The sequence below is a fragment of the Schistocerca cancellata genome, chromosome 2 (genome assembly GCF_023864275.1).
Source record: "Schistocerca cancellata isolate TAMUIC-IGC-003103 chromosome 2, iqSchCanc2.1, whole genome shotgun sequence".
NCBI classification, from domain to species: domain Eukaryota; kingdom Metazoa; phylum Arthropoda; class Insecta; order Orthoptera; family Acrididae; genus Schistocerca; species Schistocerca cancellata.
Window position 1 is genome coordinate 739,757,077 of NC_064627.1, and position 17,865 is coordinate 739,774,941.

Consider the following 17,865-nt stretch of genomic DNA (forward strand, 5'->3'; position numbering starts at 1 on the left):
AAAAAATATCATTGAATGCTACCAGTTATTACTGTATTAACATAACAGCCATTACCTCATATCCGTAACGGATAATACCAAATGAACAGACTATGTCAGTTTGTTTCTCGTTACAAGCAAATTTTATACAGAGGAATTTTGTGCGTCCATTCGCTTCCAAAATAGTCCAGTACGATATTTGGTTAACGATATGTCTGAACTGGGTAGGTAAAACACGACACGACAAGTTGAACATCAGGTTGTTCCTGCGAAAACGTCTGTTTGGTTTTGTTACATTTCATCGCTAGCTACTCTTATCGTCTAGGACTTTAGGCGACCTGAGGGTTCAGTTTATTAGCTTTTATTACCTGGTAATTTATTTCTTGGCTGTTTCTAATGTTTTCTTCTTCCGTTATTTTATTCGATTATTACAATATCAATATATTCCCACCAGAACAAGCAGAATTTCGCAAAGGATTTAGCACAGTGGACCTTATTCAAACCGTTAATCAGATAATAGAAAAATCGGAACCTCAAAATATAAGTACCTTGGTTCAAATGGCTGTAAGCAGTATGGGACTTAACATCTGAGCTCATCAGTCCCCTAGACTTAAAACTACTTAAACCTAACTAACCTAAGGACATTACACACATCCATGCCCGAGGCATGGACCTGCGACCGTAGCAGCAGCGCGGTTCCGGACTGAAGCGCCTAGAACCGCCCGGTCACAGCGGCCGGCTATGTACCTTGCTTTTGTTGATTACAGCAAAGCATTCGAGTACTAAGAAATCAAGGAGCTAAAGCAAAATACATCCAATTACTAAGAAACATTCAAAACCACAGCTTCGCTAGAGTTAAAACCGAAAAGACAGGCCCACGTCTCCGCGTGGAAAGAGGAGTTAGACAAGGGGATCCCATCGCCCCAAAACTATTTACCTGCATACTGGAGAACATATTCAGGAAACTAAAATGGAATAAGAAAGATGGAATATGTCTCAACACCAAGAGACTAACAAATTTGAGGTTCGCTGACGAGATAGTCCTCTTCGCCAAAACTGCAAAGGAACTGCAATCCATGCTCCAGGAGCTTAACACACAAAGCAAGATGGCAAGACTCACAATGAAAAAATCTAAAACGCATGTAATGGCAAGTGGATCAGAAACCCCAATATATCTTGAAGGAACGGAACTAATGTATGCATCACAATACATATACCTGGGCCAAATAATTTCCATTAACAACAAAATGAAAAAAGAAATAAAACGAAGAGTTTCCGTAGCTTGGAAAGCTTTCTGGGCTTTAAAGTTCATAGGAGGCTCAAAATGGAGGCATTACAAAGCGTTTTTCGAGTGTTATTATATGGATGTCAGACATGGGCTCTCAAATGCAAAGAGGGAAATACTCTACAGGTATGCCAATGGAAAATGCAGAGGAAGATCCTTGGCATCTCTCTGAAAGACAGAATATCGAACACCTCGATACGCAAATGTCAGCAACAACAGACATAGCACAATAGGCTACGAAGACCAAATAGAAATGGGGCGGCCACGTAGCGAGGCTGCGATACGACAGATGGACGGCACGAGCTGCCACATGGGACTCCTACATCCGCAAGAGACTCCCAGAAGAACCAAGACGCAAATTGTCGGACTTATTCAGAAAACAAGCAGGATGACAGTGGACCAGCATAGCCAGAAACAGAATGGAGTGGAAAGAACTAGAACTACAACTTAGTGATCAAATGTAAATAAAATGTGTAGTGTGCATTACGTGCGGTGCCCACTTATGCGGGCTAGTTCACCACGTGACTCTTTAAAAGCAGCTACCCCTATTATCCTTTGTCGATTTTCCATCAGAAATTACGGTTGCCTCAGAAAGCCGCCGTACGTAGAGGACTCAAATTCATGACATCTTTCTCTAATCTACCAGATTCCTGGTTCTTACGGTTGAGCTTGTTTACTGTCCCACAACATAGAACTTTTATCCGAATCAGTACCTGTGCCTCTGTGTGGTATTCTGTCCAAATGAAGCTTCGTTTCTCTTTCTATCGGATGGTCACTTTCAAACAGATCCTTTCGAGACAAGATTTGCCATGAATGCTAGGCGTGGCGAACTAATAATTACACTGCCTGACAAAAATGTGAAATATCCAGAGACATGGTCGGATGTCAGTGTAGCTTCGTGCACGTACACACGTAACTGATTAGAGTTATAATTCTCTGCGATACGTAGAATGGATGATTTACAGAAACGTCCAGGGTGCCATTTAAAAATAACTATTTAACTTCGTTTGGATCTCGGACATACTGTTCTATAATGAGATGAAATTAACGATACTGGCATTCTATCACAGTTATACAGTCTTTAGCAGCTCTTATGCAAGAACGCGCGAATTTTCATATTCTTTCGCACGCTACGCACTAGCTATTATTCCAACAGACAAAATGAACAGGACCTTTTGTAGGAAATTTAAGTTATTTAAATTTTATACTCATATATGTTTCGCTAAAGCCTATATTTATCGAATTATTCAAGAAAAATTTACAAAAGCCACTGTCAAACGCATTTTCCTTGAAAAACTCGAAACCGTGGACTCCAGCGTAAACGTATCTAAGTCAGAATTTAAATAAATTAGATTTCCTACAAAAATGTCAGTTTCATTTTTTTCTGTAGGACCGTAGTTTGTGGGTAGCAAGTGAGAGAATACGAAAAACTCCTTACGTAGATTTTGAATCCGTTGCGGGTTACATAAAATCCATAGGTTGTGGCAGATGAATCACCTTGTATATCTCACGTTTGTCATGCATTATTGTTCTAACTACGAAATTGACATTTTAGATCGAGGATGGCCTGTGGATGGTACTGTGCACCGAAACCGGTAGCCAGTAGGCAAAGATAATTAAATTGCGATTGTAGACTAAAAACAATATTTTTTTAATATTGTATTGGTCACCATTCCACCGACGGCATGACGGGAATATAAAAACCACTGAAATGTGCGTGGCAGAGGGTGTTCCACACTATTCTCAGAAATTTTCTGCCCTGTTTCATTCGGAGAGGGAAAAGTGACTGCATATATGTGTCTCTATATGCACCACAATCTCTCTTATGTCATTCTCATTATCCCTTCGTGGGATATACGATTACATATTAAAAATTGTAAAATATTATAGGCTGTTCTGTCATTATCGGATAAATTTTTTAATGAAACCGAGATTTCTTCTCCGTCTTGCAGAGGGCATACCCAAGGCGGGCTGCGCTTTTTCGAAGGTTAGATGTATACCCTTGCTCGCTGCTGACTGAAGTAAAATTCTGTTCCCACATGCCCCCGTCTAGAATCGTGATGTCGCATGTTTTGAAAATTCGAGTGCAATCGACCGTTATCGGTAACTGTCCTCCGATGCTTTTGTCACCCTCCACGTGTGAAACTGAATAGTATCCGGATGTCGGTACTGAAGAGGATGTGTACCAGTCTTCCACGATGGGTCAAAAGCACTAGTGGATATCAGCTACTGATTACGGCCAAGTGCGCTCGAGTTTCCAAGACATTGTAACGTTCGTGGCTCTGGGCCGAAGACGCGAAATCGGAATTTTACTTCATTTTGGGACCTTTTGGAAAAACGTTACACCCCGACTTGAAGATCTCATCAACGGACGGGAATGAAATGTTTGGGTCTGTGATAGAATCGCTCGTAGCAACTTTCACTAAAATCCCACGCGAACTTGTACCTGATGGGTTTGAAGTTTAAGTTCTCATATTTCTTTTCGTAGTATTGTAATTTGAGTTTAACTACGATAAACAGCAGCTTACGTGCCTGTGCGCTTATTGCCACGTTCATTGATAGGATTGTACGAAATGATAAATCTTTCTTTGCCTTGGGAATTTAATAGAATCTGCGGCCCCACGCTGTAAACTTTGCCGGTACGTCTGGCAGTTTTTGTTGTGGAGATCGTCATGCATTTGCCTAGTTGGGCCTGTACGTGTTTCTACAGTCGACAAAATTAAATCTTTCCCGCCTTTTATGTTACAATATATTTACTGAACCTTTGACCGTGTTCTGAATGAATTTTTCCAATCAGGTAACGAACTTAATTACTAATGTGCAGAAATGATTGGACGGTTCGACCCACAATAGAACGATGCCCTAATCATCAAACAAAACAAATCACTGTCTATGTTACGAACAATTTCTGTTCTTTTGTGGTTCTAATCACCTTCCGCAACAGCAGTTAGCTTCAGTGAGACTCGACAAGATCTGTGGTCAATTACCGTAAAACTTTCCCTGAAAAATCGAATTAAAACTGTGAAGATTGATCGCCAGCTGTGAGGAAGAAAATTTCAGTTAAGGTTTCCGAAGGAAATGTGACTGCAGTTAAATTTCTAAACCAGAATTTATCTGAAATCTTTGTTTAAAAAACCTGACCTCACTTTTAAACTGTAATATTTACGTATTCTACGGTAAACCTTTCTGCAAACTCACACAATGTAGATAAGATGACTTTAATTTAATTGCAGCACAATTGCTGCCAATGCAAAGCACTATTGTGCAATGTGATTAAAAACTTATCATGCTAATAACTACTTTAGAAAATTCAATCAAGAAAATTTACTCTAACTGAAATATGATCTCAGCAAATTTAAATAAGAAACGCGATCATAGATTTTATTAACGATTATTGAGCTGTAAGGAGTGTTCAGTATCGTAGTCTTCTGATGTTTATAACGACAAGTTTTTGTCGTTATCATGAATTTGTGAAAAACATTTATACTCTCAAACTTATCACTTAAATTTACTTGAGCAGAGGAAACAGGTAACTTGTTAAGGTAAATAACAATCTAAATGCAATTAACTTGAATTACTGAATTTTTCAAGACTGCATCACGTATTTTGAAATTCTCAACATTACTAATGTGAGGGCAGAGTTTTTCCCTCGCGTCCATACCTTCTGCCTCCCTGCCTGTCTTTTTCACCGCTTGCATACGGCTCGGCATCGGGAGGTCACCCTGTCCGCCGAAAGGAGAAACCAAACTGGACCCCCTTCATAATCGCATCTACATTATTTTACTGTTTGAAAATTATGAATCCTGAGATAGCGTCAGTCAGTTTCTTTTCCAAAATAACAATTCATGATCAACTCATAACTACACTCCTGCAAATTGAAGTAAGAACACCGTGAATTCATTGTCCCAGGAAGGGGAAACTTTATTGACACATTCCTGGGGTCAGATACATCACATGATCACACTGACAGAACCACAGGCACATAGACACAGGCAACAGAGCATGCACAATGTCGGCACTAGTACAGTGTATATCCACCTTTCGCAGCAATGCAGGCTGCTATTCTCCCATGGAGACGATCGTAGAGATGCTGGATGTAGTCCTGTGGAACGGCTTGCCATGCCATTTCCACCTGGCGCCTCAGTTGGACCAGCGTTCGTGCTGGACGTGCAGACCGCGTGAGACGACGCTTCATCCAGTCCCAAACATGCTCAATGGGGGACAGATCCGGAGATCTTGCTGGCCAGGGTAGTTGACTTACACCTTCTAGAGCACGTTGGGTGGCACGGGATACATGCGGACGTGCATTGTCCTGTTGGAACAGCAAGTTCCCTTGCCGGTCTAGGAATGGTAGAACGATGGGTTCGATGACGGTTTGGATGTACCGTGCACTATTCAGTGTCCCCTCGACGATCACCAGTGGTGTACGGCCAGTGTAGGAGATCGCTCCCCACACCATGATGCCGGGTGTTGACCCTGTGTGCCTCGGTCGTATGCAGTCCTGATTGTGGCGCTCACCTGCACGGCGCCAAACACGCATACGACCATCATTGGCACCAAGGCAGAAGCGACTCTCATCGCTGAAGACGACACGTCTCCTTTCGTCCCTCCATTCACGCCTGTCGCGACACCACTGGAGGCGGGCTGCACGATGGGGCGTGAGCGGAAGACGGCCTAACGGTGTGCGGGACCGTAGCCCAGCTTCATGGAGACGGTTGCGAATGGTCCTCGCCGATACCCCAGGAGCAACAGTGTCCCTAATTTGCTGGGAAGTGGCGGTGCGGTCCCCTACGGCACTGCGTAGGATCCTACGGTCTTGGCGTGCATCCGTGCGTCGCTGCGGTCCGGTCCCAGGTCGACGGGCACGTGCACCCTCCGCCGACCACTGGCGACAACATCGATGTACTGTGGAGACCTCACGCCCCACGTGTTGAGCAATTCGGCGGTACGTCCACCCGGCCTCCCGCATGCCCACTATACGCCCTCGCTCAAAGTCCGTCACCTGCACATACGGTTCGCGTCCACGCTGTCGCGGCATGCTACCAGTGTTAAAGATTGCGATGGAGCTCCGTATGCCACGGCAAACTGGCTGACACTGACGGCGGCGGTGCACAAATGCTGCGCAGCTAGCGCCATTCGACGGCCAACACCGCGGTTCCTGGTGTGTCCGCTGTGCCGTGCGTGTGATCATTGCTTGTACAGCCCTGTTGCAGTGTCCGGAGCAAGTATGGTGGGTCTGACACACCGGTGTCAATGTGTTCTTTTTTCCATTTCCAGGAGTGTATTAACATTTGCTGCATTAATTATCATCATTCAGATATGTTGCACGACGTCGCTTTCTAGGTGTTATGGCTTCCCCTGATACGAGTATACCACTGGATGAGAAATTTCTCCCACAATTCTCTTTTTATTGGGAAAAATTCTGAACATAAATGAAATGGTATAACAACCCGGAATAAGTGTGATATTTCCGGCTGAGAAAGCTTATATTTTACAAATGCAACAAAACTGCCACACAGTCTTCCTCAACACCTGTTCACTAAGTTAATCTACCACGTTATCAACAGAACAACGTCGCTTGTCTTGCAAACATTCCCAATTAAGTTTCTCGAGCAGATCTGTCATACTGTACTATTGAATACATACTTGTTATGATCCGTGTTCTTAATTCGCTGGTATATACTGATGAGGCTTCTTGATCTTGAGTTTAAACGCTGGAACAGTACTCTAGAACTGGTCTCACTTGGGCCTTGTATGTAATTTGCTTTACAACTACACCTCACTCTCTCAGAACCCGTCCAACAAACCTCAATCTTCCAACTACCTTTCCTATTACAGTCTTAACGTGTCCGTTCCGTTTCATATCGTTTCTAACGATTTTCCACAAATATTTAAACGATCTGACGTGCTCCAGCTTAGTGGTCCATTTACGCTTCCTTGGGGGACACCCCGCGTGAAAGGATCTACGTAGAAATCCTTGTCCATTCACGCTGATCCAACTTTTTCTTGTTATCACCAAATACTTTATGCGATGCAAATCCCAGTACGACTGATTAGACAGGTCACAGTCTGTTTCGTTTCATATCATGCACAACTGAAGTGATAGCGCTCCGTCTTCTGGACCATTCTGCCAGTGAAACACTGAATCCAAACCTCTCTCCTTGTTCGCGTAATTCCATCGTGTCGAACACCTGACAACCTCTCTTTTATTGAAAGGCAGTGTGAACAATAACATGCACGTTTGAACAAATGTTTTCAGACTGCGAGCCACAGCAAATATGGATCCTGTCACGGCACGGCACCCGCTATCCCGGTTCGGACGATTACGACAAGCTGAACAGCCTGGCGAGCTTTCGTGACCAGGTCATTCGCAATCACGAAGTAAATCATGGTAAGTACGCCAAAAACATTATCCTATCGTTACTGCCATAGTTGTTTTACCACCTGAAATCAGCAAGGGCCCACTGACCATTTTCTTCACAAAAGTTTCGAGAACAAAAGGCTTCTTTTCATTCTTCTTTTTGTGGTTTATTCCCAAGGAATTACTTCTACTATCCGGTTTAAAAGAACGTATCTTCCGCTCTGCAGCGAATTGTGCGCTGTTTCCAAGCTTCCTAACACGATGAAATGGTGTGCCACACGGGGACTTGAATCAGCAACTTAGCCCTTCACGGCAATGCTCTTACCGATTGGCTATCTAGGCACACAGTTTTAATGTAACAGAAAGTTTCAAAACAGCACACGCCCTGCTGCAGGGTGAGGGATTCAACCCGGAAACATTCACTAGGCCAGCGCTGAGGCTCTGCAAGGTCTCAGCCAAAATAAGGTCAATCTAAAGAACACAATACATCATGTCTTGTCATACATTGAGAAAAACAGCTCTTACAAATATATCGAAGTTGGTTTGATAAAAGTTATTTTTCTCTCTCAGTGCATAGAGCCAAAAATGAGGTGACAAGCAACATAATAAATCTACAATCATGCTACGATCAGAAACAACAAACAGAAGTATTTAGCTTGTACAAGAAGGTATGTGGTGTCCCGATACTCGTCACTAAACGTGCATGCAGGAACCGTGCTTTCTCCCCCCCCCCCCCCCTCTCTCGCGCTCTCGCTCTCTCTCTCTCTCTCTCTCTCTCTCTCTCTCTCTCTCTCTCGCGCGCGCGCGCTCTCTCGCTCTCTCTCTCTCTCTCTCTCTCTCTCTGCACGCCGTCTCGTCTACACATACTGCGAACTTTCCACTACGCTCTCCCCAAGTCTTTCTCATGCACAAACACCTCGAACCGCGTTGAAGGATTTTTGTCGCTTCGCTATCTCAGCTACATTACTCGGGGAATACAACCCAACACCGCGCAGCACGAAGTACAGTGCCTAATCGAGCTTGTGATTGCGATGCACGGTCCAGTTCAGGACGGCAAATCCGCGCACCACTCGTTGACAAGAGTATATTCAATTTGTCCAGAATGAGATTTTCACTCTGCAGCGAAGTGTGCACTGATATGAAACTTCCTGGCAGATTAAAACTATTTATTTACAGCTCGTACAAAAAAGGTACGAGTTTCAAAATTTTACTGACATTGAAAGCAGTCGCCAGCATTGTGTATAACCCGTTGCCAGCGATTTTGAAGTCGTAGGATACCCTTAGCCCGACGAATTTGTAGCAGTTCTGAAGCGAATGCCGTAAAGTGTTTCCTTCAGTTCAGAAAATGTCATCACTTCTGTCTCTATGTTGTTCATTTTTGGCACACAACCTACGACCAGCTTGGAGACATTAGTGATGACACTTTCTGCGGGACCTGACCATCAGTTTGCAGGTCAATGCTCAAGTAAGTACAGTGCAAGCTGCTACTGATTTGTTTGACTGATAGGGCTGCGAAGTGCTATACCACCTACTGCACTCCCCTGACTTAAGCACTCGAAGTTCCAATCCTCGTATATGAATGTGTGGTGTCTGTTCTTTCGACATATCCAAAAGAACAGACACACCATCTGCACTGAAGAAGGTGGATCAGTTGCCCAGCAAGACCAATCAAATTATATGAAAGAGTGGTGCCTGTTCTCTCGGATATGTCCGAAAGAACAGACACCATGCATTCATATAATTTGATTGGCCTAGTTGGGAAAATAGCAGACACGCATTCATAGACTTAGACTGACTGTATTTTGCCAGTATCCTCCAAATGAAATGAAGTCTGCTGCCTACTATTACTTACGATTCATCTTATTTTATCGTTACATTTCATATCCTTAAAATTGTTACATTCAGGTATTTGTAAGAGTTTATGGATTCCAGTTGCGGTTCAGTGATATTGTGTAGTCACAGTTAGTTTTTTCTCAATGTTTGCATCTCTTTTGAACCTTATAAATATCTGACTTAATATCTGTACATTTCTATTTCAGACATTACTGCATTGTAGGTGACTGTCTTAATTGTAAAAAATTTTTAGGGTACTATTAATATGGTCTGCCAAGTCATTAACCTACAAAATTAACGCCAAGGGCCGCAGTACACTTCCCTTGGGCATGCCTGAAGTTACTTCTGCTTTTGTTGATCTCTCTCCATCCAAAATAACATTTGTATCCTCCTCACAAAGAAATAATCAACTCAGTCACCAGTTGTGTTTGATACCCCATATGATCGTACTTCTGTTTATAAATATTGGTGTAGTACTGAGTCAAATGACTTTCAGAAGCAAAGAAATACAGCAATCACTTGACTGACTTGATCCATTGCTTTAAGGACCTTTGTGAGAAACGAGCAAGTTTGCTGTCGCACCACTGATGTTACGAAGCTAACTCTACTGTAAATGCTACATAGATTCCAATAGGCTTGGCAGCTTTGCTAAATTTTACCGATTTCAGCTGTTCCTCATTTCTGCAGTAATCCACAAATTAAAATGTGGCAGTACTTCAGTGTCTTCTACGTAATGGTTTGTTTAAAAACGGAGTTCAGAATGTCTGCTTTTGTTTTGCTACTATCAGTTTCGTTTCCTTAGACATCCACGAGTGTCAGGACATGGAACCACTAAAAGTCTTTATATATGACCAGAATTTCTTTTGATTTCGTGAGAGGTCATTCGATAAAATTCTACTACAGAGGTCATTGAAGACTTTTGACATCCAAATGCGTTTTATTTAGTGTGTCCCTATCTGTATCACTATGTTTAGTTTTACACACATTATGCGGTAGTCGCTGTTTCCGAAGAAGTGTCTTCACAGAGGCTGTATATCATGGAGGATCGCTACCTTCACGAACTGTTGTACTAAGCATTATCCACTGCCTCATTGTCACTGACACCAGTTTCGTAAACACATCTTCAAAGTGGTCAAGCGTGTTTGTTCCCATTCGATTCATCAAGTGCAGACTTCTCAATTGTTTGTTCCAAGTAGTGTTCAAAGAATTATTATAATATTATTACGCAGAATGTCTCCTCATGCCCACAAAAGTGTAATTTTTCCCATTGACTGTTAGGTGATTAAAAGTCTTATCCAATCATGACACCGAGCGAGGTGGCGCAGTGGTTAGCACACTGGACTCGCATTCGGTTCGATCCCGTCTCCAGCCATCCTGGTTTAGGTTTTCCGTGATTTCCCTAAATCGTTTCAGGCAAATGCCGGGATGGTTCCTTTGAAAGGGCACGGCCGATTTCCTTCCCCATCCTTCCCTAACCCGAGCTTGCGCTCCGTCTCTAATGACCTCGTTGTCGACGGGACGTTAAAAAACACTAACCTAACCAATCATGACACTATGGGTGGGGAACGTACACGGGGTAAATCACCTAAAACTTGCACCGCAAATATTGTGGAAATGGAAAGTGCTCCCGGTGTGCGGTATTAACGGCATAGATTGATAGCTTGGGGCTCGTATTGTTAGCCCTTCAACTTAGAACGTGTACTTTTGTGCAAACATACGCTTTTTTAAATGGAACAATGCTTATTGACATTAGCTAACTAAAATAGGGTAAATTATAATGTCAGCACTGTTTGTTGCAGATTCTAGTGCGAGTCGTTTACGAGATATCATTTTGGAAAGTACCCACACTACACTTGTTCAGTACCTGTGGTAGCACACACCTAAGAACGAAACAAGTGCACACACTAGTTATGTGGATTCCGACCAGTAACGAGATGAATGACCATCACAGGGCGTATTCAAAATGACCACCGGAAGTGGCAATAACGCTTCCTGTCTGGTATGGAACGACTGCTGCACACATGATAGCATTTCAGCGGAGATGTCCAAGTAGGCTGCGATAATACGTCGATGCATAACATTGAGAGTAGTTGGTATGTCCTTGTAGACAGCGTGCTTCAGCTTTCCCCAAAGAAAAACGTTTACATGCGTAAAATTCGGGGAACGGGTCGGACCAGATACAGGTCGTCTGCGTCCAGTCCAGAGATTTGGAAACAATTCGAGGAGGCGTGCTGTAGTACTTGCGTGCACAGTGGGCTAGACAGCCATCATGTTGGTACCATAGGTTCCTCCTAGTCTCAAAGGAACGTCTTCTGGCAGCCGTGGAAGACGGTCTGTTAGAAGGCTGCAATACTTGTGCGCATTCAGTGTTCTGTCTAAGGACAACGGGCCTATGAGCTGATGGTTCACTATCCCACACCACACGTTTACGCTACTTGGATGCTGACGTTCCACTGGCGAAGGCAACGGGGATAGTCAATAGACCTATAGTGCATATTTCGGCGGTTTACCTGGCCACGATTGGTAAAGGTGCCTTCTCACTAAATAAGATTAATGATACATCTGGAGTATCTTGTCTCAATGCTCATGCACTGAAGCTAACACGATTCTCATAATCGTTTCCGTGCGGCCCGTGATGGAGAGAGATGTGGTAGGGATGGGACCTATGTCGATGGAGAATGTGTAGGACACTTACCTGACTCATACCACTTCCTCGTGTGATTGTGCAGGAGCAAAAATGTGAATCAACTGCAACAGCAAATGGTTCAAATAGCTCTGACAAGGGAACCTCCCCATCGCACCCCCCTCAGATTTAGTTATAAGTTGACACAGTGGATAGGCCTTGAAAAACTGAACACAGACCAATCGAGAAAACAGGAAGAAGTTGTGTGGAACTATGAAAAAAATAAGCAAAATATACAAACTGAGTAGTCCATGCGCAACATATGCAACATCAAGAATAATGTGAGCTCAGGAGCGCCGTGGTCCCGTGGTTTGCGGGAGCAGCTGCAAATCGAGAGGTCCTTGGTTCAAATCTACCCTCGAGTGAAAAGTTTAATTTTTTATTTTCAGACAATTATTATCTGTCCGTCCGTTATGTTTTCATCACTTTTTTTGGGAGTGATTATCACATTCACAAGAAAACCTAAATCGGGCAATGTAGAAGATTCTTTTTACCCATTCGCCAAGTGTACAAGTTAGGTGGGTCGACAACATATTCCTGTCATGTGACGCACATGCCGTCAACACTGTCGTATGGAATATATGAGACGTGTTTTCCTGTGGAGGAATCGGTTGACCTATGACCTTGCAATCAAATGTTCTGTTCCCATTGGAGAGGCACGTCCTTTCACAGACACTAAACGTATTACAGTGAACAGAGACGTCAATGAACGAACGGACAGATCATAACTTTGCGAAAACAAAGAAAGTAAAATTTTCATTTAAGGGAAGACTTGAGAACCCAGAACCTCTCGTTCTGTAGCTGCTCGCGCTAACCACGGGACCACGGCGCTCGTGAGCTCACGCTATCTTTGATGTTGCATATCTTGCACATGCACTACCCAGTTTGTATTTTTTGCTTCTTTTTTTCATAGTTCCACACAACTTCTTCCTGTTTTCTCGATTGGTCTGTGTTCCGTTTTTCAAGGCCTATCTACTGTGCCAACTTATAACTAAATCTGAGGGGGGTGTGATGGGGAGGTTCCCTTGTGAGCACTATGGGACTTAACATCTATGGTCGTCAGTCCCATAGAACTTAGAACTACTTAAACCTAACTAACCTAAGTACATCACACAACACCCAGTCATCACGAGGCAGAGAAAAATCTCTGACCCCGCCGGCAATCGAACCCGGGAACCCGGGCGCGGCAAGCGAGAACGCTACCACACGACCACGAGAACTGCAACAGCATCAAGAACATTAATTTCCCTCTCTTCTGTCGTCACTTGTTTCCTTCTGTTAGGTTGTCTAGGTGTTAAACTACCACTTCCATCACGTACCTGGTTGAAGAGGCTAATAAATAATTGCAGAGATGGTTGACGTCTATTGGGATAACTTGTCGCTTACGCCGTATAAGAACGAAATGCATTCTTCCTATTCTCCCCATACACTACGAACATGTCAGCTTCTTCTTCGATGGTAAATCCCATCTTCCACTTACCACCTTCTACTTGGAATTTCACACACTGACTGACTAGCTACTCGCAGTGCAGTCAAGGAACACAGAAGCACACAGCGAGCAAACATAACAACATCGTACCTATCAACTACACAGGCAGAACAATACAATCAAGCATGGTTTGGAAACTTTTCAAAATATATCTCGTAAACGACTCGCATTAGAATGCTGCAACAGGCTCCACTGACATTCTAATTTACCCTACTTATAATCTGTTAGTGTCAATAGGCATTTTTCCATTTAAAAAAGTGTATGTTTGCACAAAAATACGCTTTCTAAGTACTATTAAACCCGTATGTTTGTACAAAAATACGTTTTCTAAGTATTATTATAATCTGTTGACAGCCTAACAGTACAAGTCCCTGACTACCAATGCATTCTGTTAAGAACGCACATCAATGGCAGGTTTCATTTCCGCAATGTTTGTGGCGCAGGTTTTAGGTGGTTCACCTTGTGTACTAGTTAGCATACATTTTCTCTCAAGTTTTCGGATGCATCTAGGAGTGAGTCTGGTGCTCGATACAAGGACTCAGTTGTAGGTTAATTCCCACGCTTGATACTAGGGCTTCACCAAACCACCTCATAAACTAAACCCCGCCTAAACAGACCATGAAGGCCCAACGGTACTGACCAGCCTTGTCATCCTCAGCCCACAGGCGTCGCTGGATGCTGATATGGAGGGGCACATAGTCAGCACACCGCTCTCCCGGCCGTATGCCAGTTTACGAGACTGGAACCGCTACTTCTCAATCACGTAGTTCCTCAGTTTGCCCCACGAGGGCTGGGTGTACACCTCTTACCAACAGCGCTTAACTTCTGTGATCTGATGGGAATCAGTGTTAACATTGTGGCAAGGCCGTTGGCCAAACAATCTCATATCCAGCTTCAATTTCTATCTTGGTGGATTCGAGTTCCTTGTCTGCTGCAATAGATACGCCACTGTCATTTCCCATTCTTCTGATATAGACTTAGGTTAAACCTAAAAGTTTCACTGCTGTCAATGTTGGGTTTTAGTAAGCATTTTGTGCCTTGGAAGTTGATCACTAGGTTTGTAATCGTTTAATCTGTGGATGGGGAGAGGGGCATCATTTATCTGGATCTTACACTAATACTTCAGGTCTCCTACAGCTCTCATTATCCAGCTTGGATGGAGACTTACCTAGGCTAAAAAATCTCCACTCCACACAAAATCAACCACATAAGTAGGAAAGTCTGATGTGTAATGCATTTTTGACTTATTTAGGGTGCCCCTGCAGTTCTCAACTCTAGGACGCAAGTCTAGCAAGTCACAGCCTAGCTTCTTAAAGAACTCTCAAAGTCTCTGATTCAAGCCTTGTATTTGTCTCACAGAGCACCGATTAGCTCTGGGGACAATGCTACAAATCGTGTACTTACTGAAACTCTGTGTACAAGGCTGTGTTTATTGAAACTCTCTGCCAGTGGGTGGAATGAACCAAGTGTGACCGCAGAGTCCAGATGACGGGCATTGTTCACTACAACGTGTGCCACACTTGGCAGTTGATTACATTTTATGTCGTCCGTGGCTGCCAGAACAAGGTCTTCGGCATGCTGAATGAGCTGTCTAGGCATACACGAAGAGTACTGTACGTGAGGTGACCTTCCTACATCTACATCCACATCCACATCTGCAATTATAGTCCACAAGCCACCTTACGATGCATGGAGCTCCATAAGCATACTCCTAGATATTTTATGGCAGTAACTGCTTCCAGTGGCTGTTCTGGAATTATTTAATCATACAATAATGCATCCTTCTGTCTATGTACACGTGATGGGTGACATTTGTTTATATTGAGGGTCAACTGTCAACCCCAGCACCAAGCGTCGATCCTCTGCACGTCTTCCTGCATTTCGCTATAATTTTCTAGCGTTGCGACTTCTCTGTATACAGCAGCATCATTACGATGTTATGTATCAGGTCATTTGTATACATCGTGAAAAGTAATGGGCCTATAACACTTCCATGAGGTACGCTCAAAGCTACTTTTCTCTGTTGAGTATGACATACTGTTTTATGTTTTGCTAGAAGCACGTCAATCCAGTCACACACTTTGTCTGATATACTATATGCTTGTATTTTGTTTATTAAGCAGCAGTGCGGAACTGTATCGAATGCCTTCCAGAAGTCAAGGGACATGACATCTACCTGCTTTCTGGACCTCGTGGACAAACGTAGTGAACTTGGTTTGCCACAATCGTTGTCGGAACCCATGTTGATTCCTAAAGAGCATATTTTCGTTCTCCAGAGGTGTCGTAATACGAAAGCATAAAACATGTTTCAGAATTTTATAACGGACAGGCGTCAGAGATATAGGCCTATAGTTTTATGCGACTGTTGCGTGACCTTTCTCGAAAACTGGAATTACCTGTTCTCTTATCTACATCGATACTCCGCAATCCACCTTACGGCGCGTGGTGGAGGATACCACGTACCACTTATAGTCATTTCCTTTTCTGTTCCACTCGCAAATAGAACGAGGGAAAAAGGACTATCTATATGCCATCATATGAGCCCTAACTTCTCGTGCCTTATCTTCGTGATCCTTAGACGCAATGTGTGTTGGAGGCAACAGAATCGTTCTACTGTCAGCTTCAAATACCTATCCTCTAAATTTTCTCAGTGGTGTTCCTCGAAAAGAACTTCGACTGTCCTCCCGGGATTCCCATTTTGAGTTCCCGAAGCATCTCAGTAGCACTTCGCGTTGTTCGAACCTACCAGTAACAAATCTAGCAGTCGGCTTCTGAATTGTTTCGATGTGTTCCTTTAATCCGACCTGTTACGGATCCCAAACACTTGAACAGTACTCAAGAATAGTTCGCACTAGCGTCCTTATGAGCGCTCTCCTTTACAGATGAGCCACACTTTCCAAGAATTCTCCCAATAAACCGAAGTCGACCATTCGCCTTTCCTGCCACAATCTTCGTATGCTCGTTCCATTTCATATCGCTTTGCAACATTGCACTCAGGTCTTTAAACGACGTTACTATGTCAAGCAGGCCACTACTAATGCTGTACCCGAATATTACGGTTTTTTCCCCCTACTCAGTCCGCACTAACTTACATTCTTTCCACATTTAGAGCTAGCTGCCATTCATCACACCAACTAGAAATTTTGTCTAAGTCATCTTGTGTTCTATCACTCAACTTCAACACGTTACCTTACACCCCAGCATCATCAGCAAACAATCGCAGATTGCTACCCTCCCTGTCTGCCAACTCATTTATGTATGTAGAGAATCTACATACATAAATATACATGAATTCTGTCATACTTCCCTGGGGCACTCCTGACGATACCTTTGTCTCTTATGAACACTCACTGTCATGGACAACATACTAGGTCCTGGAACTTAAGAAGTCCTCAAGCCACTCACAAATGTGTGAACCGATTCCATATGCTTGTGCCTTCTTTAACAGCCTGCAGTGGAGCACTGTGACAAACGCTTTCTGGAAATCTAGAAATATGAAATCTGCCTGTTGCCCTTCACCCATAGTTCACAGTAAATCATGTGGGAACAGGGCAAGCTGAGTTTCGCACGAGCGATGCTTTCTAAAACCATGCTGATTCGTGGACATAAGCTTCTCGATCTCAAGAAAATTTTTTGTATTTGTACTAAGAATATGTTCAAGAATTCGGCAGCAAACCGATATTATGGATATTGATCTGCAATTAAGTAGGTCCAATCTTTTGCCTTTCTTATACACAGGAGTGACCTGCGCTTCTTTTCAGTCACTTGGGATTTTCCACTGGACTAGAGATTCACGATAAATGCAAGCTAAGTAAGGGGCCAATGCCGTAGAGTACTTTTTGAAACATCGAATTGAGATTCCATCTGGACCTGGTGACTTATTTGTTTTCAAAACCTTCAGCTGTTTCTCTATGCCAATATTGCAGCAAAGAGAGCACGGCCCCACTCTTCATTGTTGCCAGATGCATCCAAGATGGCGGCGATTACGTCATCCAAGATGGCGGCGTGTAGGCTTGGCAACATTGCATGACGTCATCCAAGATGGCGGCGATGACACATTCAAGATGGCGGCTTTTGGCGGGAAGTTTGAATTTTGGTGGGAAGATAGGTCAACTGGGCTACCTCCACTAACCTAACCCCCTCCCCACCCCCAGAAAATGGCGTGAAGTTCAAATTCCATCAGGACAATGCGGCCTCTACTAATGTAAGAAAAATGGCGGGAACGAAAGGGCATT

At 43.5% G+C, this 17,865-nt stretch overlaps 1 protein-coding gene across 2 annotated transcripts in view; it reads left to right on the forward strand.

The window, feature by feature from the left end:
• The window catches only part of LOC126162535 (multiple inositol polyphosphate phosphatase 1), a 264,549-nt gene that overhangs the window by 160,107 nt on the left and 86,577 nt on the right, over window positions 1–17,865 (forward strand). For both annotated transcript variants that reach the window (XM_049919108.1, XM_049919109.1), the window contains exon 3: window positions 7,524–7,655. In XM_049919108.1, coding sequence (XP_049775065.1) covers window positions 7,524–7,655 — 132 coding nt within the window. The remainder of the gene's footprint in view (window positions 1–7,523; window positions 7,656–17,865) is intronic.